Source organism: Dendropsophus ebraccatus, chromosome 1 (genome assembly GCF_027789765.1).
Source record: "Dendropsophus ebraccatus isolate aDenEbr1 chromosome 1, aDenEbr1.pat, whole genome shotgun sequence".
In the NCBI taxonomy this organism is placed as follows: Eukaryota; Metazoa; Chordata; class Amphibia; order Anura; family Hylidae; genus Dendropsophus; species Dendropsophus ebraccatus.
The window spans coordinates 154,741,796-154,766,018 of NC_091454.1; the positions used below are offsets into that span (position 1 = coordinate 154,741,796).

At 41.3% G+C, this 24,223-nt stretch overlaps 1 protein-coding gene across 4 annotated transcripts in view; it reads left to right on the plus strand.

Annotated features, from left to right (window-relative positions):
- Positions 1–24,223, plus strand: part of SLTM (SAFB like transcription modulator) — a 52,756-nt gene that overhangs the window by 25,400 nt on the left and 3,133 nt on the right. For all 4 annotated transcript variants that reach the window (XM_069982213.1, XM_069982241.1, XM_069982224.1 and 1 more), the window contains 12 exons: positions 3,502–3,555; positions 6,885–6,915; positions 7,876–8,332; positions 8,879–8,928; positions 15,812–15,921; positions 17,225–17,374; positions 17,661–17,770; positions 17,856–18,013; positions 19,125–19,216; positions 20,331–20,485; positions 20,706–20,886; positions 23,208–23,332. In XM_069982213.1, coding sequence (XP_069838314.1) covers positions 3,502–3,555; positions 6,885–6,915; positions 7,876–8,332; positions 8,879–8,928; positions 15,812–15,921; positions 17,225–17,374; positions 17,661–17,770; positions 17,856–18,013; positions 19,125–19,216; positions 20,331–20,485; positions 20,706–20,886; positions 23,208–23,332 — 1,673 coding nt within the window. The remainder of the gene's footprint in view (positions 1–3,501; positions 3,556–6,884; positions 6,916–7,875; positions 8,333–8,878; positions 8,929–15,811; positions 15,922–17,224; positions 17,375–17,660; positions 17,771–17,855; positions 18,014–19,124; positions 19,217–20,330; positions 20,486–20,705; positions 20,887–23,207; positions 23,333–24,223) is intronic.

The following is a 24,223-nucleotide window of genomic DNA, read 5'->3' on the forward strand; positions in this document are numbered from 1 at the left end:
GCTGGCTTTGCATTAACAGGGTAGGTGGAGTTATGTCATACTTTGCAAGCTTTGCCCTGAGTCCTACCTAATAAAGGCCCTATTCCACCAACAGATCTGACGACAGATTGTCTGCCAAAGATTTGAAGCCAAACCCAGGATTGGATTTGAAAAGAGGAGAGATTTCAGTCTTTCCTTTATGACCTGTTCTCTGTTTATAGTCTGTTTCTGGGTTTGGCTTCAAATCTTTGGCAGATAATCTGTCGTCAGATCTGTTGGTGGAATAGGTAAGGGCCACCAGTAATAGGTCTGTGACTTATTAGAATTACCATCCCCTATCTGGCTTTGGGATCTTCACATTGCAGTTTCCTACTTTCTCTGTTGGTTTTGTTTTGCCTCCTTCTTGAAAAAATAGTGACACTGCATCTCATTGGAAGGATAAAGCAGAGAGGCATTTATTTGAATTCTTTAAATGTGCATCTAAAGGCCCTATTCCACGGGTCGTTTAGAGGAGCAATATCGTTCGTATTCGGCCGATATCGGCCGCTACGAACGATATTCGTCCCGTGGAATAGAGTGCAACGAACGATGTCGGCTGATCGTTGCAGTCGCTTCTTTTTCAACATGTTGAAAAACAAGCGACTGATATAGCAGCGATCTGCTGCCGTCGCTCCGTTGAATAGGAGCATCGGCAGCAGATGCTGCTATATCCTATGGGCTGCCCAGACGATCAGCGATCCCCCGGGCAGCCCCCCCCGCAGCTCCCCGTTGCCCCCTCCCGCACTCGCTCGCTGCAGCCGCGTTGAATAGCGGCGGCAGCGAGCGGGGAACGAGGAGCAAACAAGCGCTAATAGCGCTCGTTTGCTCCTCCAAACGATTCGTGGAATAGGGGCATAAGTGTTTTGCCTACTATAAAAGTGCACACCAGGAATGATCTCTTCAGCGGCACTTTTTACATCAGGAGGACATACAGAGAAAGTAGGGCAGAGCTTGGAAAGGATGTAGAGAGCCGCGAGGGTCCAGAATTATGCATCTGAGCTGGGATAAAGCAAATTACACTGCTAGGATATTGCTGCTGAGCAAGCATTACATGTGTTAAAAAAAAAACTTACTAGAGAGTCTCCAATAAAAAATGTACGGTAATATACTACAGCTTTGCGTAGAGTCATAACCATGTTATGCTTAAAGGGAACCAATCACGCCGAAAATGGCCCTAATGATAAGGAAACGTGCTGGCACATAACCCAGCACGCCTCCCAAACATCCCCCTGTACCCTCCGTGCCCCCCTCTATTAGACTGTATTCTTACTTTTATGAAGTCCGCGCTGTATGTAAATTGTGGGCAAGTAGTCACGGTCCTGGGCGGTTGGAATCGCTGTAATCACGCCCAGAGGGGCGTGATTGAAAGACCTGTGTTCCGCTGACATCACCCGGGGCCTGCGTCCAACGTCATCGTTGGTGTGCTGACTCTTTCAGGACGCTGCGCATGCGCAGTATGTCAGCGGCTTCTCACGCCGTACAGCACATGCGTGGCATGCTAAAGACGTTGCCGCGCCGCCAACGTGGAAAGCAGGCTCCGGGTGACGTCACACACAGGCCCCTCTGGGCGTGATTACAGCGATTCCAACCACCCAGGACTGTGACTAGATACGCCCACCGTGACTACTTGCCCGCAATTTACATACAGCGCGGGACTTCATAAAAGTAAGAATACAGTCTAATAGAGGGGGGCACGGAGGGCACAGGGGAATGTTTGGGAAGCGTGCTGGGTGATATGCCAGCACGATTCCTTATCATTAGGGCGATTTTCGGTATGATTGGTTCCCTTTCAGTACATAGAGGTTACTTTTAAACGTGCATTGTAATGTTGTTAAGAACTTTATAGAACATAGCTCAAATAACTGGGGTCTTATGCTTTCCAACTTCCAACCGAAAAACCATCTCTAAAGACTTGGCCACGAAGTGTCTCCCTTTCCTGCAATCTGCATCTATTAGTGATGTTTTTTTTCTCTATAGCAATAGCTAGATCAGTACAGAAAGAACACAGGATGTACAGGATAGGTGGAAGAGCTAGATAGAGCCTGACTGTGTGCTTGTATGCTCAGACAGTCTGCTTGCTCAAGTCCATCCACACTAAGCCTGAAAGGTAAATCAAGGCTTTCTGCTCATCTCTCACTACCATAAAGCTCAGGGATGCTGTTCCTTGTGTAAATATCACTGTATCTACTGCAGTATGCCTAAAATGCTGCAGTGAAATCCCACTTCCCATCAGCTTCTTAGCAGCAGGAATATTTTATTGCTCAGTGTAACTATTCATTTCTGCTCACATTGCCCCTTCGCCCCCAACAGCCGATCTTTACTAGTTTTTTATGCAATTATCCCCGAGCACAATGCCACCCCCTTCAGTGCTTTTTTTAGCAGCACTATAATGTGGCATAGAATAGAGGAGTATGTGTTGTGATTGGCCAGATAAGTAAGGCATGGGAAACCCTCTGTGTATGCTACTGGCAATAGCCTAGCCCTAGTTATGCACCATGTAATGGACGGTGAGAAATTGCTGTGTTCTATGGAGGGATCTCTTGGGGGCTCAGTAATGGCTACAAGAGCACAACAATCACATTGCCACCACTCTAAAGGGTTAATATTAATCATACAGGTTTTTTTAAGTGAATGTTTTGCCGTAAACACTGTATGGTATTAATGCATGTATGATCCGCTTTCCTATACAGCCTTCTTGGGTCTTGTCTGGCGCAGGGAAGGCAGATGTTTCTATTTAATGCAATGCTGAAATTCTTGCACTGTCACTTATACCATATCCCCCTTGTCTTTACTGTAAAATGGAGTTTCTAAAACTGGTAAATTGATGATGATTTCCTGCTTGTATGGTATTTCTTCTGTCTGATACTATCATTTCATTTCAGCTGTACTTTACGATGTGTGGTTGTGTGTAATCGGTTACCAAATATATTTAGAATTGCATGCCTTTGAGTACCATACATGTTATCTTTAAAGGGGTTGGCCACTTTATGGTAAGATTGTTGAGTGTACAGTATTAGTGTACTCACAGCACTTACTAACAGCAGATCCCTATGTACCACATAGAGCTAAAATCAGGCTCCCCTCCTCCGGGCTGTACTGCCCTGCTCTGTGGTGTTCCTCTCCATAAGGTAGCTGAGTAGGGAGGAGAATTTTAACAATGCCCCCCCAATGTCCACTATAGGCATACACAAGCTCAGTGGTGGACACTGGTGGTGGTGGGGTGATATGGTCACATGCTCCTCCATGTCAGCAATCTTATGGACAGACTCGCCACCGAGCAGAGCAACTCAGCCTGGAGGAGGGGTGTCTCATTTTAGCTCTATGGGGCACATAGGGAGCTGCTTTCAGTTAGTGCTATGAGTTGTTGCTAATAATTGTATGCTGAAAGGTTTTGCTATAAAGTGGCCAACCCCTTTAACTTTTTTTGCTTCCACTTATACATAACCAACTGAAATTAATTAGTTTCCTTTGTTTTGTTTAAAGGATAATGAAAATCAAGACACACAGGCTTTCTCCGACCAGGATGTTGTTCCTGATGTAAGTTTCATTTTTGTGTAAATATGTACACTTTTTATTGGTTCTTTTTTAAATAGCTTAGGCTCTGTTCACACTCCAGTCCTGCACCCGTGTCTTAGGTTCTGTCACTTTGCATAGTGCAGCAAGTATCCTTAGTCAAAAATACATGACTGATCTGTGAATGAAAGCAGTGGTTCCAATGTAAACACAGCCCAAAATTTGCTGAAAATATGCAATTTCTTCCTTTAAATGCTGCATTAAAAGGATCATCCAGGGTTGAAAAAAATTGCTGCTTTCTTCCAAAAACAGTGCAACACATGGAACTGAACTGCAATACCTCACACAGACAGCAGGGAAAAAGCAAATTACACTGATAGGATATTGCTGGTTGTATAGATTTTTTTAAAATATAGCTTACTGGAGAGCTTCCAATAAAAATGTATACAGTACATATACAATACAGTATATACTAGAGCTTTATACATGACAGAGGATGAAAGCTGAGATGTTTTTGTACCCTGAATAACCCATTATATATTTTGCATAACACCCTCTAAAAGCAAATTTACCATTAGGTACATTGCTTTTTTGTTTTTACAGTAGCCGGCCAGCATGGGGATCTCGGTGGCATGGTCTTTTTTTTTTTTATACCACTCAGTTCCCACACTTGCCGCCATTCTTTGTACATTGGTCCGGCTCTATGCACTGTTGGGACCACATCTATTGATTCTACCGCCGAGGGGAGGGGATAACAGCGCTGGTGGATGGCCAAAGAACGTGGCAAAGCGTGGGAACTGGGTGGCATTTAAAAAGATGAGACCTGCCACCAAGATCCAAGTTACCATTTGCTACTGTAAAAAAATAGCTTTAAAGGGGAACTATGAGCAATAGACGTTGGGGACGAAGGTATGTATCTTACCTTCATCCTCGGCGCTGTTCTGGTGCAGTTATTTTTTTGCTTCACGGTCCGGTAAGACTTTTAGGAGCATTGCCCTGCCCCCATAGCGCCAATCCGGCTGGCCGGCTCCTTTCTAATGATAATCAATGGAGGGGGCTGGGCAGTGCTTCTAACAGTCTTACCGGATTGTGGAGCACAGAGGATGAAGGTAAAAGACCTTAATCCTTGACGTCTTCTGCTCAATAGGGACATATCAACATATCTTCTCCTGGGGCAGCAATGCTAAAAGTGCTTACAGCTGAATTCAACTGTTAACAAAATATAATATAGTTCTTTACAAGTGTGCAGTAAAATCTTCCTTAAAGGGGTCCAGGGAAAATCTTTTCCTTTCAAATGAACTTTTCTCAAAGTTATGTAGATTTGTAATTTACTTCTATAAAAAAAAAAAAAACTCAATTCTTCCCATACTTATCAGCTGCTGTATGTCCTACAGGAAATATTGTTTTCTTTTCAGTCTAAAACGGTGCTCTCTGCTGACATCTCTGGCCGAGACAGGAACTGTCCAGAGCAGGAGAGGGTTTCTATGGGAATTTGCTACTACTGCCCTGGACAGTTTCTGTCTCGGCCAGAGATGTCAGCAGAGAGCACTGTTTAGACTGAAAAGAAAACCCTTCCTGTAGGACATATAGCAGCTGATAAGTATGGGAAGACTTGAGATTTTTTTTAATAAAAGTTAATTACAAATCTATATAACTTTCTGACACCAGTTGATTTTAAAAGAAGAAATTTTCGCTGGACAACCCCTTTAATATGGGACCACAATGGCTGTGTGTCTTTCCATTGTAGCTGGGCTTCTAGTGAAACACTGTATGATACCTGAGGTGCAGTAATGCAGTGGAGGCCCTGCATATATCTATGGAAGTCCTGTTACATCTCAGTACAAAACAGATGTCTAGGGAATATAACCACACTGCATCAATGTCAGCAGCCTGTCTGCTTAAAGTTGGTTGACCAGAACGTGACTTATAGTTTTCCATGCTTACCTGTTGGTATAACTATTTTTGTTTTACAGGCTGTCACTAATCATTAAATTTCTTTCTTTTTTTTTTTTTATTTCTAAAAAACAGATGTAGACTTCCACCACAAATTACAAGTATTGATGGAATGTCCTCACTAAGTGTGACTGTTATATCAATGTCTGTAGAAATAATCTTGTCTTGAAATTCTTCAACAATGCTGAATATTCTCATAATGCATTGTTGAATAATTTTATTGTATCTGTCAAGCTGGTATCTATTGTGGTTACAGTATCATTTTTACCTAGTTTTAGACTCCCATTGATTTAATGGGATTTCCGCATTCTATGTTCACACATGGTAATTTCAGTATGTGAATTTCTAATTCTGGTTTAACATTTTTGGGGGTAGAATTCACATGCCAATTCTTGAGGTACACTGTGCAAGGAAACAACCCTCAGAGGTCAATGAATCTTTGGATTTCTACTCCAAATGTGCCACATTTCACACCTGTTAAAGGGAAACTATCAGCCGGTTAAAAGCCCTAAGGCTGCATTCCCACGTTCCGTGTTCCTCACAGAAGAACCCCTTAGTGGGAGGAAACATGAGCCCCTCTATGATTGGGTTCCATTTATTGTAATGGAGTCACGTCATGAATGGGCTGGGTTTTTTTCCCCACTGGGGGTGGGTCGGCCCACCTCCAGTGCTTCAGCCTGGGCCTGGTGGTACAATCACTTTAACTCTACCCTCCCCCTGCAGTGGTAGTCTTCCTTTAGGGTTAAACACTGTTCACAAATGAAAATCAGCTGATTTTTTGGACTACACGCTTTAAGCTCTTATTACACGGGTCAATTCAGAGGAGCAAACGAGAGCCGACCTGTCATAGCTTGCTTGCTTCTTGTTCCCATTCTGCTGCCATCGCTATTACACGTGTCTGCAGCAAGCTGGTAAGAGCTAGGGGGGGCTACCCGGATGATCGCTAGATTTTCCGAGAAGCCCATAGATGATTGCCGTGGTCTGCTGCAACCGCTCCTGCTGCACAGAGCGATGGCAGCATATTGCTGCTATCGTGATCGTTCAGCTTTCAACATGTTGAAAGACAACGACCAGCTGACATTGTGCATGTTGGCTGATCATTGTCTTCTATTGCACAAGACGATTATCGTCTGTAACAGACGATAATGGCTTTGTGTAATAGGGCCTTTAGCTCACACATGATGATTTTGCAGCGATTTTAATAAAAATTTGGGCAAAAAGATGTCTTTTGCCACAGTTTGCTATGAGAGCACCATTTTCACAGCAATTTTGCCAAAAATGCTTTAAAACCACCATGTGTTAACAAGGCCTTTAAAAAGAAGCCTTGGATTATTACGAGTAAGTTTAATGACAAAGTCAAAGCTTAAATTTCATTTTCTTCTGAATTGTTTTTTTTCCAGGAAGGAGACGAGGATGACGGTGAAAATAAAGGTTAGTTGGCATAATAAAACTTTTTGGTTTTTAGTATAAAATTTAGCATAGGTTTTTCACACTCTGGGACAAATACATTTAAATATTTTTTAAGAAATTTCAACATCAAATACCTGTATATGTTCTGGACTCTGAAGCACATGTTGCACATGTTTCTTGGATTTCCTGAAAGGTAAGTGTGGACATCTGTTTCCGACTGCACCTTGATACAGGGAACCATTGAGCTTAATGTTTTTCATTCGGATCACTACCTTTGGAGGACTACTTGTACTTGACTACTAATACTTAGTGGATTGTATAAATGGTTGGATTTATGGGATTTTATAGAAGAACTGGAACATGCATACAAGCAAATAGGAATATACAGTCATCTATGTTGTCCTCAAGTTGTGGAAAGAAGTTCTCTTGAAGTGTCATACTTGCCTTGTGGAAAATTGGCTCACGAAGTACTTCTGTCTGGAAGACTGAGAATGGTGTGTCCAGCAGTCGGCATGTAGCCTTGGACACTCGATACATTAACTGCATGAAATGATTGGACTGCAGTTGGCTTAGACATCAAAATCTGCATTAAGGCAGGTGTGACTGGTGAAGAACTGCCTGTCATTGACTTAAGCCATTGGAAGACTTCATATTACTGATCTACTAATGGATGAAGAGACTGACCTGTTTTGAGAGGCATGATATTTCAAGTTCATGTGTTGGGGAACGCATCTGACTTTTATGAAGATTTCCTGTGGATTTGGATCCTCATCTTAATTATGCACAGCCACAAGCCAGAAGCTATGGAGACCTGTCCTATCCATTGTGCTGTCTTGCCATGAAGAATGTCATCTTGTTTGTCTAAAGTTTTTAAGCAATGTTTACTGTTAACCAGATTTGTTTTCTCTAGGTCCTGCGCTACCGTTTGAATTTGTTTAAACTTCTTATCTTGCCATGTTTATTCCTGTTAAATCCTCTTAGATATAACAGGTTCTGGTGATGGTACACAAGAAGTATCTAAACCTGTTCACTCAGAAGAGAACGGATCAGAGCTGGCTGTCAAAGAAGATATGGAAACTAGCACCTCTCTGAAAGAAGCAGAGGACGATAATGTTTCTGTCACACTCCAGGCTGAAGATGCCATCACTATCGATTGTGATGGAGACGACCTCCTAGAAACAGGTAAAAATATGAAACTTGCAGATTCGGAGGCATGCAAGCCAAAGGATGAGGAGGAGGCGAGTGACCCCAAGAATGGCCTGGAGGCTCAAAAAGATCATATGTCGGAGAACCAAAAAGATGACAAAGAGGAGAGTGCTAAAGGAGACGGTGTTAAGAAGGAATCCAGAGAAGGTTCTAAGAAAGCTGAATCTGGAGATAGAGAGAAGGATTCTCAGAAGAAAGGTTCATCTACAGGGGCCTCTGGTCAAGCAAAGAGGTTTGTTTTTCTATGTCAGTTCATTAAGATACTGATTTCCAGCGTTCACTAAGAGCACTCTACATTAAGGGGTAGCAGCAAGAATATATTTAGCACCTTGCCTTGTGTGTGTAATGCTTTTTGAGCCATAAGTTCCTTTTTATTTTTCTTTATTTTTTTTTTTTTTTTTTTTAAATCCAAGATCTTCCCAGTATGTTCTACTGCCAGCAGTTTTATTTTTATTTTTCCAAATTGAAAAGTTTCTAAAAACTCCTTGTGGTGATGGTAAGGAACAGCTGCCCGTTTGAACACAAAATGAAGTCAAGTCCCATTCTTGAATTCGGGAGAAGATTTGACATATTTCCTCACTGAATATATTTGTCAGAAAATCTAGATCTTCAGGCTTCCTGGGGAGAATGAGATCAAGAAGCCTTGAGGGAAACCTTTTGATCCTCTAAGACTCAATTGAACCATTGCAAGGTGTTTTTATTTGTGTTTTTATTGTTTTTGCATAGGATATATTGATCTCCTTTTCATTTTATTTTCTTAATCATTTCCCTCTTGCAGCTCTTCCAAGGATACAAAAGATAACAAACCTACATCTAAAGATGATAAAGGTATGTAGGTTTTTTTTTTAAATAAAAATATGTATCTATATTTCCTCATCATTTTATCTTGCTTCGAGGACACAGTTCAGGGAGTAAAACAGCATAGCTACTTTACTCAATATGGCACATTGGTACTTCTCTACATAGATGTATGTGCCACATGATAAAGCCTACATGATAGGCTTATTGTACCTAGCTGAAATTCAGTAGCCACATAGTGAAAAATTCCCAATGTCCCTTGGGTGTGTTCACCCAGCAATGATGAAAATAAATGACACCGCACTACATAAAGGTTATTACTATATAGGCATTGTACAGGTTATTATAGTAGATGACTTAAGCAAATTATATATAACGAAATGTGTGAACATCAGATCACTATAAGGCTATGTTCACACAACATATATATATATATATATATATATATATATATATATATATATATATATATATATATATATATATATATATAAAAGAATATCCGCTTTACACTGCAATATCCAATTTACACTGCAAGCGTTCTTTTTATTAATGCAATGATTTGCATTGAAGTCAATGCAAACAATGCCCATCATTTCACACAATGTATTGAACAACGGCCATTGTTTGCTACAACAGTCAACATAATCAGATATATATCAAAATACCTGGCGCAGAAACACACTTAAGTAGGTAAAGGGAAATAATGAACAATTGTTAAGAACAAACTATCCAGTGAACTCCTGCTTATACCAACTGAAATTCACTGCGGATGATAATATATAGTACACATCACTGCTCAGTAGTTCACAGGAGGTTACCTAAAAGGAGTCTGTAAAGGATGATCATCTGACATCCCGCTGTGTATGGTCCGGTGACAACGCTCTTCAAATGGCTCCCGACTGTGTTCACGTGTGGGGAGCCTCATAGGCTTTGGCTTAGACCGTAGGTACTGCAGTCTCCTTATGTGTAGTTAATTGTCTCCGATCTGCAGTTCTAAGGAAGCCCTGACTGGTGGCTATCCCAAAAAAGCGCTAACAAGTTTGGATCCACTTGCGTTAAGCTCATGGAACAGAGTGATGTCACTATCTCTTACTATGGATCCCTGTAGAAGCCCCCCAAAAAACCAACTCGTTTCAGCAACTTTTTTTTTTTTGCCTTGGGCTCCGTGCACATGGAGCCAAAGTGGCGGAATTCCAAGTTCATTCTTCAGCGCGGGGAGAGGAGGCGCGCAAGCCTCCCATAGTCATTATGACAGGGAGGCTGGCGGCATTCCACAGCAGAGAATTCTGCCTCTTGCTCTGTTTACGGAGCCTTAGTCACGGTCAATAATGTCAAATATTTCTGCCCGTTGTAAGTAGACTTCAATGCAATTTTCATTTAAAACAACAGGAGTTGTTTTGAGTACCAAATAACGGCAGCTGTTTATACATTGTGTGAACATAGCCTAAGACTGTGAGTCCTCATGTAAATAGTCGTGTACAGGGACACCAGGGAGGTCCCTTTCCTATATCATGTATAGAGTGGGTATGGAGATTATTGATAGTACAAGAAACTGTAAGGACATCTTGTTTAAAAATCAAAATAAATTGAGTGTTACTAATAAGTATAAGCTATTGGAGAAGATGTTAGACGTTATAGTGGGACTATGTATGTACCATCAGTGGTAAGTAATATGTGTCATTTATAAGCTGGCTGTAATTGTAATACAATGTCACATTGCATATCTCTTTAAACATAGTGGTTATCTCTATAGGAATATAGCTATTGTACCTGTGACAGTGCTAGTAAAATATACCAAAGCAAAATGAACTTGTATATATCACTCTATCAAGTAACATAGCTGGCTGATACTGCGTGATGCGATAATGTGTAGTAGTATGCCCTGGGTAATATAAGGGCCCTATTCCACCGGACGATTATCGTTCAGATTATCGTTAAATCATTCGAATCTAAACGATAATTGTTCGGTTGAAATGCAGTTAGCGATTAACGACCAAACAAGAAATCGTTGATCGCTTTATAAGACCTAGACCTATTTTTATCGTTGCTCGTTCGCAAAACGTTCGCAAATCATTCGCATTGAATAAGACATCGTTTGGTCATTCGCAGTAGATACGAACGCAATAGCGAAGAAAAAACGATCGCAAATACAATCATATGTAACAATTATCGTTCCATTGAAATGAGTGAACGTTTTCAGGTCTTTCAAAATACCGGTCGTTTGAGATCGTTAACAATTATGCGAACGATAATTGTCCGGTGGAATAGGGCCCTAAGGATGCTTTGTCATAGTGTACGCTACACCAAACATGCATAGATCACTATTAGGGATGCACGATGCACCGAAATATCGATAATACTATCGATATTTCGGGCAAAAAAACGGTTTACCAGGATTTCCTGGTATCGAAACTTTAAGTGAAGCTGAGAACACGGTGGGTGGCTAGCTTAGCGCCGACCGTGTTCTCTATGTGCCTCTCACTGCCCCCTGCAGTCTCCTCCTCTGCTCTCCCTCCCTCCGCTCCCCTCGGCACCAATTTCAAAAAGCCGGCACTTAGCTATTGCTAGTGTCGGCTATTTAAGTGTATAGATGCCACTGTCACACTGACAGCGGCATCTGACCCCGCTCCATATACAGCGGGGGTCGGCTACTATGTGTAACAGACCCCCGCTGCTGGTGTCTCTCTAATAACAAGAGTCCGACTCCGCCAGACTCTGTTATCAGAGACATGATTTATGCAGAGGAGCCGGAGCTGCACGGAGGAGAGCGGCTGGAGAGGGAGAGCGGGAGGTCCGGGAGAGAGGACGGAGGAGATGGCTGGAGAGGGAGAGCGGGAGTCTGTGAGATCCGGGAGAGGAGGCCGGGAATGTGCAGCACATGTCAGGATCCAGCCGGCTGGCAGGTGGGGGAGGTGGCCGGGGCTGAGAGGAGCAGATAAGATCGGCTGTAGTGTGTGGGATCCTGTGTAACCTCTTCTCTTCCTCGCAATCTCGGTAACTGGTGCAGCAGAGCTGTCTTAGTGGTGGGTGGTGCAGCAGAGCTGTCTTAGTGGTGGGTGGTGCAGCAGAGCTGTCTTAGTGGTGGGTGGTGCAGCAGAGCTGTCTTAGTGGTGGGTGGTGCAGCAGAGCTGTCTTAGTGGTGGGTGGTGCAGCAGAGCTGTCTTAGTGGTGGGTGGTGCAGCAGAGCTGTCTTAGTGGTGGGTGGTGCAGCAGAGCTGTCTTAGTGGTGGGTGGTGCAGCAGAGCTGTCTTAGTGGTGGGTGGTGCAGCAGAGCTGTCTTAGTGGTGGGTGGTGCAGCAGAGCTGTCTTAGTGGTGGGTGGTGCAGCAGAGCTGTCTTAGTGGTGGGTGGTGCAGCAGAGCTGTCTTAGTGGTGGGTGGTGCAGCAGAGCTGTCTTAGTGGTGGGTGGTGCAGCAGAGCTGTCTTAGTGGTGGGTGGTGCAGCAGAGCTGTCTTAGTGGTGGGTGGTGCAGCAGAGCTGTCTGATCGTTCAGTATAGCAGAGCTGTGCTAGTGATCATGGCACCTGGTTTAGCAGAGCTGTGCTAGTGATCATGGCACCTGGTTTAGCAGAGCTGTGCTAGTGATCATGGCACCTGGTTTAGCAGAGCTGTGCTAGTGCATACAATAGAATCTGGGCACAGTCCCTGGTGTTGGTGACGGCTGCAGCTATTGTATCAGACTCTGGATAGTGGTGATAATCACAAGTACAGACTGTTAGATTCTATTGCCTCTCATAGTATTCCCAGCCTGTGGCTGTCGGTGAGCTACAACCCCCAGCATACCGGTAGCTAAACTATTACAAGACTTCAACCCCCAGCATAGCCTGATAGCTGAAATATTACAAAACTACAACCCCCAGCATAGCCTGATAGCTGAATTAGAATAGGACAGTTTTAACCACAATTATTTAGAAAATGTAAATTTTATTTTTAACGCCATAAAATAAAAAAAGTACATAAGTTATCACTGTAACAGTGCGGACCTGAAGAATATAGATAACCTTTCCGATTTATTATATTTGCTGTATAGGGGTATTATATTTCTACCACTGTGTTTTTTTTATATACTTTACTAAGTATCGAACCGGTATTGAGTATCGAAATTAAAAATTTAGTATCGGTATCTAACTCAAAATTTTGGTATCGTGACATCACTAATCATTATACAAATGTCACCTTAGTTAAAAAATCACCTGGTGCTAGAAGTCAGTGTGACAGTGGTTATAAATGTAGCGAATCACTGCAACCTATAGATATAACGGTTTCTTATAAACAGCAAAATTAGAAAAAACGTTTAAAAAGTACAATATGTATTTCTATGCATCAAAATAATGTCTAAACCAAACCATCAGATTGTTCAACAAATGTGAATGAGCAGGTAGAGTATTTTGTCGGGTTCCATTCAGAGATACATTGGATTACTCGCCACTTGTAGTACTGTCCTGTATTCTGATGCTTAGGAGTAATCCATTATATATTCAATGTAAAGGCATACAATACTTAGGGTCATAATAGATCATTTTACTTACTACATTCTACTTGCCAAATAACTCGCCCTATTGCCCCCTATTCTCTCCCTTCCAAATTTTGTTCTTAACACTGAAGGCACAGAAAACTAGCATACTACAGATAGATTTACGGATTTATATAGCTGTGTTCTGGTTATAGGGAATGTTAGAAAAGGGTTCTCCAGGATGAGAAAAACATGCATGTATGGCATCACATTGTGCCTTCACCTACTTTTAAGGGCTACTCTAGAGGAATAAAAATTGGTTCCTGAAAGTTATAAATGTTTGCAAGTTTCTTTGATTTAAAAAAACAAACAACAAAACATTAAGTTTTCAAGTACACAAGCTAATGTATGCCCTGCAGGAAGTGGTGTATTCTTTCCATTTCTATGTCAGCAACTGTCCAAAGCAAATCCCCATGCAAAACAAGTTTGTCACAGACAGGTGGCAGCAGAGAGCACCGTATCAGACTAGAAAGAATACACCACTTCCTGCAAGACATACGGCAGCTGATAAGTACTGGAATGCTTACGTTTGTTTTTAAAAAGAAGTAATTTCAAAATCTGTATAACTTTCTGACATTAGATAGCTGCTACACCAGGCACATACAGTACTGAGAGCAAAAGTGAAGCTACCCTCGGAAGAAAGTAGCTACACCCCTTTAACCCAAGATGAAATTACAATGCGGCAGAATAACTTTTTTACAGATCTGGCATTGTTTGGCGTGTCACATTTTTTTGTGCTCTGTTGGCAAAATTTTGCTAAACTAGCCTTTTTTCCACAATGGAGAATCTTGTGTAGCCAGCTTATAGCATACTTGCCACAGCATGGCCTTTGAAACTTCCACATGCAGATGGAACTGGTGGAAAAAGTGGAAACATCACAGGCAATGGCAAATTCCGTACAGAAGCCCTATTCTAAATTCTTAGGGCTCGTGCAAGAACCCGCCAGCTTGCTCTGCACGCAGACATTTCGTAGGCTGCACTGTGCCTTGCATGCTTTAATGGGTTTGTGGGCGTTCAAATGCTGGGATCCTATAAATCATGACAGTGGGAAAAAATTGTACATGTGAGTAAATAGCAATGTTAAGAAATCCAGCAAGAAATATGTGGTGCTTCTCAACTGTACTTTGGATGGGGGGTGGTCTTTTGAGATTGAAATACCCCTTTACGTTCTATGGGCAGCTCTGAATTCTTAGTTTTGAAAGTTATAACGACATTGACACTTTAAGTGTATAGCTATGTCATATAGAGTAAGCACATAGCTTTGCTCAGGAAGTCTTCATGCCAGTGTGAAGTGTGTAACCATAGATGAATACCAGCAACAATGGGTGGTAAATATCCCACTTTGTTATAAATCTTTAATCTGAACTATAGAATGATGGCTTATTTCTAAAGGAAAACTATCAGCAGTTTAGAGGCATTTTCTTACCTTGCTCCTCAACACAGATTTTGGAACTTTCTTTGTTCCTTGTGCAAATGAGGTGGTTTGATGCACTGGGGTGGAATTACCACCCTCAGTGCACTGATCTTCCCATGCCGGTCCACCCTACTAATGAACATTTATCTGGTGGTTTGCAGTAATGAGCATCAGTGTGATGTCACTGCAGAGCGCCACCCAATATTCATTAGAAGTGGTAGATCGGTGTGGTAGTTTTTCCCCCTGTGCGTCAAATGCCTAATTTACATGTCTAATTAACTACAAAGTTCTTAAACGGTCAATGGGATTAAAGACTCACTGTCGTATTTTTTTTTTTGCAGAAATCAATAGTCCAGGCGATTTTAAGAAACTTTGTAATTGGGTTTATTAGCCAAATCTGCCATTATCTGCATGTAAAAAGCCTTTTCCCAGGTCCCCCCCTCCTTCCTCTTTTTCATCCACTCTGAAAAATCTGAAAATTGTGACTTGTTGCAGGAGACGTCCCCTGTCTGCTCTAGGGAGAGGGGAGGAGGAAGGAGGGAGTTAGCCCGCAGCAGAAAGCAGATAACAGGATTACAGGCACGGAGCTGGGTGACAGCTGTAATCTGAGCTCAGACAGGTCACTGGTGACTGTCACAGGAGATATCCCGTGAGGGGATTTGTAGATTAACTTTGTTGTCCTGTTTTGGTCTTTTCTTTAGCTCTCTCCATAGGAGAACAATGAAGACAGGGGGGAGAGCTTCAAACTGCTTTTTCATGATAAAAATGCATTTTTCGGATAATAAACCCAATTACAAAGTTTCTTAAAATCGCCTGGACTATTGATTTCTGCAAAAAAAAAATTCACGACAGTGACACTTTAAATTAAGAAAACCTGACTTCATCCTTAGCACCCAGTGCCCTATAATGCTTCTGACCAGCTGATAGTTTTCCTGAAAATGCTTACTCTTTGTAATGTTGTGCTAAAATGTTATTTTGTTAAAGGAAGTATTAGTGGCACAAGTGGAAGCTCATTGAGAAATCTCTGGGTCAGTGGACTTTCATCCAATACAAAGGCTGCAGATTTGAAGAATCTTTTCGGGAAATATGGAAAGGTATGTTAAAATTATGTTAATAGGATTTTTTCTAAATTTATTTTACTTTTTTGAAATTTCCTTTCACAAGCTAACAGGAAAAGGTTCTCCTATAATCTAAAAGGTTTACGTAAGTTTCCCTCTTACGTAGTACACTGCAGCATTGGCACCACCATAAGCTTCTCCACTATTAAAATATTTTTAGGCTTGGAATAATCCTTTAGTGTCCATTTACAGATTTGGAGCTGCAGAGATAAAAAAAAAAAAAAACATCAAATCTGCAGTAGTACAGGATGTACCACAGGACTGTACATGTAAATAGATCCTTTAAAGGGGAAAGGTTAGTGCATAACTAAATAAATTTATTTAGTACATAACATATCTTTTTAAAGTTAAAAAAAATATATATACATTTCTAATAAACCACAGGTTTGTGGCATGATTGGGCTTATGCTGGAAACGTTTATTAAGGATCTGCTCATTCCCCACTTCTCCAGTTCAATCTTCTTTTCTCTATGCACAATATTTTAACTCTGAATTGGAAATTACACTTGAGTAGCTAGGCATGTGTAACTACAACTTTCTGTGACCATCTGTCATTGTTTCTAGCTGTCACTAAATACTGTGCAGTACTTTGGAATCATTGTCATCACAGTTACATAAATCATTATAATGTTTGTAATGTAACACACCCTCTTAAAATACAGACATGAGGTTGGCACCAGTTTTCTTCACTTTTATAAAGGTGTACTTAGCTGGCTGCCTCCTAATGAAAAATCAATTAATATATTTTTGGCATAATACGTTCATCCCAATGTTCATCATCTGTTAATGAATGTGTTCTGTACACCTTATTACCTTGGAAAGTGCCCCCTTTAATCGCTACAGTACAGAATAGTACATTTATAACAAGTAATGTTCAACAAAACCAGCAATTATAGTACAGTGGTCACTAACTTATCACTCATCCGTTACTGTATAGTGCAACCCCCGCTCTAGCACTGTAAAGGATGGGAGATGGTGGTGCACTGACTGTACTACTACTGTACTATATATGCACTCCAGCAATCTTATGCAGTATTGTACTGTATGTGAAGCTTCTTCAGTGCTAAGCTCACAAAATACAACCCCACGACCCACACTTGGAAAAAACTTTGCATACCGAGCAAAGTTAGAGTTCTGAGCGTTACTTCGAGGTAAATTTTCATTTTGAGTACCGAACAGTTCGCACTCTGAAGCGTTCGAACACCGAGGTAGCTCTATCTTTGTTTCTATCTATCTATTGTTTGTTTATTTAAATTTTTCATTTTTGTCCTTTTTTTAGGTTCTAAGTGCAAAGGTAGTTACCAATGCAAGGAGTCCAGGAGCCAAATGCTATGGTATTGTCACTATGTCATCTAGTGCTGATGTTTCCAGATGTATCTCTCACCTTCATCGTACAGAATTGCACGGCCAGCAAATATCTGTGGAAAAGGTAGTGTTTTTTTTTGTTTTTTTTTAAAGGGGGTTATCCAGTGCTACAAAAACATGGCCACTTTCTTTCAGAGACAACACGACTCTTGTCTCCAGTTCAGGTGCGGTTTGCAATTAAGCTCCATTCACTTCAATGGCATTGAGCAGCAAAACTCCGCCCAAGCTGGAGAAAAGAGTGAGGCTGTCTCTGGAAGAAAGTGGCCATGTTTTTGTAGTGCTGGATAACCCCTTTAAGATTCCTTCCCTTCTTTGTAAGGCTTGCATTAATCATATTTGTTGTTCTCCAGTGGAAGAGTGATCCTTCAAAAAGAGATCCAAAGAAAGAAAGTGATGAGAAAACAGGATCAGGCAGAACGTCTGGTGACAGAAAATCATCTGGAGGAGACAAAAGTAGCAAGTAAGAATCATGGTAGTGATTCTGGAATAAAATATTTATTTTTCTCTTATATATAATTTAACATGACTACTTTGTTGCTTTTAAGGCCCTCAAGTTCTGCTAAAAAAGATGACAAAAAATCTGACAAATCTGAAAAGAAAGATAGCAGAGATGCCAAGAAGGATGGTAAAGATACTGGTGATAATGGAGCAGGAAGTTCTACCCAGGATCATGGAGACAAGAATGAAGAAAGGAAAAGGCCAGGTAACAAGAGAGCCTAAAATATAATAATCTGTCATCAGACGGTTCACCAGTTAGGCCCCGTTCCGACTGAGGAAAGGTAGCGGAATTCCGTGACGGAATTGTCCGCTGAGGAATGCCGTTAGCCTCCTGCTCATAATGGGAGTCTATGGGAGGCGCGCGTACAGCGCAGGAGCGCGCGCCTCCCATAGACTCGCATTATGAGCGGGAGGCTAACGGCATTCCTCAGCGGACAATTCCGCTACCTTTCCTCAGTGGGAACGGGGCCTTAGTCTGTAATTTTCATATAAGTGTGTATGAACACACACATTCGCCCAGGAACCATAGACCCAGTTTTATATTGCACAGATGCAGTGTGGCCTGTAAGGCTTTAAATTCCTTAGGGCTCTTAAATGTGATAAGCTGTAACTTATTGTACATGATAACAAAAAAAGTGAATGGATTATACCCAGTGCTAATTAACCCTGCTCCCAGTGTTTTGGTAAGATAGATGGATACAGCTTGAAGATCAGTACATACAGTTGTAAGACAAAGTTACTATAGTAAGATTTAGTTGCGTATAATCTTCACTAGTGTTGAAGTACTTATAGTACTCCCATGAAAGGTTTAGTGCAGGTATTTTCACCTGGAATAATGCCTGTATCATATTTTGCTGTATTCCAAGATGCCTACTATCCTAACATTCAACAGCTACAATTGCTGTGTATGCAAACTTTAGAAAAATTGTGTTCTATATACTATCTTTAGCTACAAGCAATGCACATTGTACACCTCAATATTACTCATTGGGTAGCAATTTGCTATGTCATCCACTTACTAAAACTAACATATCAGTAATCTTTAGGAAAAAGAGGTTTAGTTAAAGTCTTGTGGAATATATGGGGCATGTGAGAGGTACCAGAGGAAGGAACCGGGTATTCAGTAGTGTCTGGGATGTCACAACAAGTGAAGACGAACCGTAGAACCATGGTCAGGTCACTGCAAGTGTACACATATAATAGGCTACAAAACACACACGCTCACACGCACACGTATATATGCTCTTAGCCCAATATATTATGATTTATGACCATTCATGTTAAATAAATTAAAAAAAATATATATATACTTCTAGGTAAAAGCCCTGGACAGATGGTGGTAATAGACCAGACAAAAGGGGATCAGAGTTACATGCGACCACAAACAAGAAGAGGAAGATTTGAAAAGGTAAGAGTCTGCTTTCCTAATTATTTTATTTTCTCTGTGAGTTTAATCCAGGATCGTTTCAACAAGCTCTATTGTTTCAACATAGAAAAATGTATAGCATTGTCAGCTGAGAGTGTGCTGTTACTGTATGTCTTTGGCCTCCGTTTATACCACTCTTCTTCATGTATGTATGTATTGAGTGTAGTAGGTGGTAGGTACTTCAGCACAGCACACAAGCACTGTTTGTTTATAGGAAATTACTTTCCCTACAAGCTTTTAGTCTCCTTCAGGCTTGCTCAGTATGCCATTCTGTACATGCCTGCCCAGTGGAGCAGGTGTGGTGAAACTGTGCATGCTAGAGATGACATGGGGGTCTACACTCCACATACATGTTCTGATAGCTCTACTGCAGGATGATATTTTGGCGGTGGGTAGCAGCGCAGCAGCAGGGTTTTTATGTCTGATACTTAAGAAGGTAGCAGAGCACTGTGGTTGGTAGTTAGAGTTTCAACTGCCCCAGTTTGAAGCAGCTATCTTGTGATTGGGGTGGTAACCCTGCCTATAAGACAGCACCTATCCTAAGAATATTAATTTCCATACAACATAAATCAGACATACCCATAGTCCCCTTATTTACCTGCCGGGGGTAGGTAAACATTGCTATAACTTTGTCTGCTAAATGTAATAATACAGCAGGCAGAGCTGTTACATGCAGAAACAACAGAAATAAAATGTACATGGAGTGACAGATGCCTTTTGTATTGCTATACAGTTAGCAGCAAACGTTGTGAAATCTTTCTGATGTATACCTCCTATGCCCGCTGCAAATACAGTGTGAAAAGTGTCTAATAGTTTTTAGTCTGCAAAATATTGTTCAACTAGTTGTGATGGAAATACCCCCCTATACGTCTTAAATAGAGATGAGCGAATCTACAGTAGGAACAAAGCAAATTGCTTTGTTCCTATCTGTATTCTGCCCGTCAGGCTGTGGGCTTTAAAGTCTGCTCCAACTCTCCCCAGGTGTTGGGAAAAGATGGATCAAGTCCTTTCCTGGGGAGGAGTGGCACCGTTCATCTCTAGTTTTAAAGAGCAAATTGTGTTCTTCTTGTAATACTTTGTGTAATTTTTATTTTAGATGAGACCAAGGGAAAGATTTGTCCCAAACAAAATGAAATTCCGAGATAAAAAGGAGATTATGACATTTCAAAAAATGAAAGCCCAAAGACTCAGAGAGAATGTTGAACGCTTGGAGCGGTTACAGCGATACCACAGAGCAATGGAACTGCGAAGGTAAAATAAGCATAAACATCCAGTGATTTCTTGCTTGTAACAATGTTAGCAATGTCAAATTTCTGTACAGACCACCTGCTCCGAATCCAAATATATTTTCCTCCCGTCTGTTATTTGATTGCGGTTTTGTCCACCTTGCTAGGCAGTAGTATGTTTTCCCTGTGAAAGTTGTTCAACATAACTCATCACTGATCCTCTTCATTTTTTACATATGCTTTAGGCGAAGAGAAATGGCTGAGAGGGAGCGCAGAGAGAGAGAGAGGGTCAGAATTATGAGAGAGCGGGAAGAACTTGACCGCTTACAGAGAGAACGAGAGAGATTAGAGATTGAAAGGCAAAAGTTGGAACGTGAAAGAATGGAGCGTGAACGCCTGGAGAGGGAGCGCATACGAATTGAACAGGTGAGAAAATAATCTGTACCACTTGTGTTACAACTATGTTTCTCTTAAACAATGTAATCATTTTACATGTAGCTGTTACAAAAGCTTTTATAACAGCATTTATATTTTATTTTTATAACTGTATGGCACTGACTTAATTTTTCCATTGGTTTCGGTAGATTATCTGTTATTTAAATGCATAAAAATGCTTAACATTTAGTGAACAGACAAAGAATAATGATCACATTGAAGGTATATTGAATCCTACAAGAGTAATCACATCATATTCTGTGCAATAACAGAACCAAGTAAGCACATCACTACATAATTCAAAGAAAAATGCAGCTTGTACCATTTTACTTGATATGGGTCTTTAGAATGTTGGAGGCTCCAGCAGTAGTATACAGTAATTCCCGCCTCTTCTGCCTTTTAAAGGGGTTATCTAGGCTTAGGAAAATGTCCACTTTCCTCTAGAAACAGCTTCTCCTCTTGTCCTCTGTGTGCTTCTGCAGCTCAGTTTCATTGAAGTGAATGGAGCTGAATTGTAATATCACACACGACCTGAGGGCAGGGGTTGTACTGGTTTTGCGTATCCTGGATAGCCCCTTTAAAGGGGTACTCCGGGCTAGCTGTACTTTTAGTCTGTGGTCGGGGAGGGGGTGGATATAGAAGGCACCGGTCACTTACCTCCCCCCCGCTCCATCGCTGGGTCTTGGATTGCACCACCCTGTTCTCCCGTCCCGCGGCTGCCTCCTGGTCTTAGCTGTGGCTTGAGACGTGACGTCTTAAGGCACCTCAGCCATTCAGCGGCCGAAGCGGGACCCCGCTAGGACCTCTGGATTGGCTGAGCCTTGAGACGCGACGTCTCCAGACACAGCTCAGACCAGGAAGCTGCTGTGGGATGGGAGTTCAGGTGGCGCGATCCAGGACCAGCCACAGAGTAAAAGTACTGCTAGCCCGGAGTACCCCTTTAATGCTTTTTTTCCATAGTTTTTACGTTCTGATGGAACCTCTTCCCTTCCGCATTAGTTCCCCTTTTTTGATAATTGGTGAGCATGCGTTCTACCAGTTCCTCTTAGTTGGCTACTTTGTAGTGACCCGAAAAGTTCTTGATATTCGAGATGTAACTGCACCAGACAGGAAGCTTCAATATCATTCAGAAATTAGTGATAAGTTTACATGTACATATTTGAGGACCAAAAATTTCATGACACATTTTATTAGCTCAGGGAATCCTTTTGCATATGGCAGAAGCCACATGCTGCTTTAGAATAACCGGCTTATTCGACTATATTATTCAACAATGTCGTTTTTGAATTTAGCATCACTAAAATATCCCAAACCTGTTCCAAAAAAAAAAAAAAAAAAAAAAAGTTGTGGTGTTGTGGCATTCCCCAATCCCCTGCTACTAGACTACCTCACAATTTATAATACAGGCACCAGATTACAATATACATCTGCTGCCTGATCCTGTAAAATTTTATAGTTGGTTTATATGCAAACTACCAGTGGTCAGAGTATATACAGGAAATATCAACTCACTGTAACAGGATTATTTCCTATCTTGGCATTAAAAACAAAAATCTGTCAAGTAGAGGACAGTCACAGATCCGATGTCCCCAAAGATCATGGCTACTGAAATAATGGCAGGACCTTCTATTATCACTAGATATTAGAAAAAACTGTTCTATATAATGAATGAGAAGGTTTTTTTTTCTTCCATTAGTATAGCACTAGCATTTTACAAAATTTCTTCATTTCATGCCCCAACAGAGGATCGGTGACTGTCCTCTACATGATTCTTAATGTTTTAATTGTTTTTAATGATGTACAGTGTAATAGGGTTTCAAATCGGGTCCTTTTTTTATGCCTTCAAGATTCACTATTCAGCTTTTATAACTCATTTCATTAGAGTGCAGTTTCCTGTTCTTCCATACAATTTTCTCTTGCATTGCGATTGTTAATATTATGCAACAATATAGTAGAAACTACTAACAGCAGTAGTGCCCACCCCTTTTCACTTTTTTATTTTTTGCAGTAAATTTACTTCCAACATAGTGAAGTCACTTCAGCGCTTCTATTCTTTGCCCTCAGCAGCAGCTATATTTTACTGCTTGCTTGTGCATACATCTGGATATCCCTTATAGCTTGCACTGAAAGGCTAGCCTTTATATTGATCAGAATGTTTGCTGGACGAAATTTATGCATATGCAAAGTTAGGTAACATATGATCTAATATATCCTGTTTAAACACTTTCTTGATATGAAATGTCAGCATTTACCACTTGTATTAAGAAAACAAAAAAACAGATGCATTATGCTGTGCCTAAATTACTCCCCAGGAACGGCGCAAAGAAGCCGAGCGCATTGCACGAGAAAGAGAAGAACTACGACGTCAGCAAGAACAGCTTCGTTTTGAGCAAGAGAAGAGAAACTCTTTGAAGCGTCCACGGGATGTTGACCACAGGTATTTAACATTTTACAGATTTTTAGGCTATACTATTTATCCCATTCATGTGTAGCACAGAAAAAAAAATATATATACACGGCTGTGGAGTTGGTGATCCGCTACTCCCAACTCTTGAATTTTATCAGTGACTGGGTCCGACTGTGGCTTCTTCATAAATGGCCAGTCAGACACCAGGGGAGTTATTTATCAAACTGGTGTAAAGTAGACCTGGCTCACTACATGATCCTGGAATGACTAAGTAAATAAACAAATAGATATAGAGCAAATTCTCCTGTGAGTTTTGTGTGTCTGTATGTGCAGTAAATGCAGCTAGTCTCCAGCCACCATGTCCTGAACAACTCAAAACTAGACAAAATGGACCATTTGGTCTTTTCCTGTTTACAATCTTCTCTGTTTCTAACTAAACCATAAAGAAAAAACTGCTATCAATGCCACATAACTGTCATATAGAGGTCACACACAGTCCCAGATTTATCAGTTCTCTGTTAGCGTCCACACTCCTGAATCATCGCAGTCCTACAGGAACTAGACGCTCACCCAGTCAATGACCACAGCTGTGTCCCGCTTCAATCGGTTAGTGACTGGATGGGCATTTTTGAGTGGGGCCGTGACGCTGTACTTCAGGGGTATGGAGGCAAGTCAATAGGACATCTTTATTATGATCCCACCACCCCGTCCCCTCTGGATTTCTGTTGTCCAGAATACCCCTTTAATTTCTACCTCTCTCTAACACACACGCACACAGTAAAACTGGCTTAGTTGTCCATAGCCACCATAACATGTAACACCTTATTCACACAGGCTGGGGACCCCAAACCTTGGCCTTCACCACAGATTTGCATCTGTAGTTGTCTGCAATGCACGGACTGCTACATAGATACGAATTGT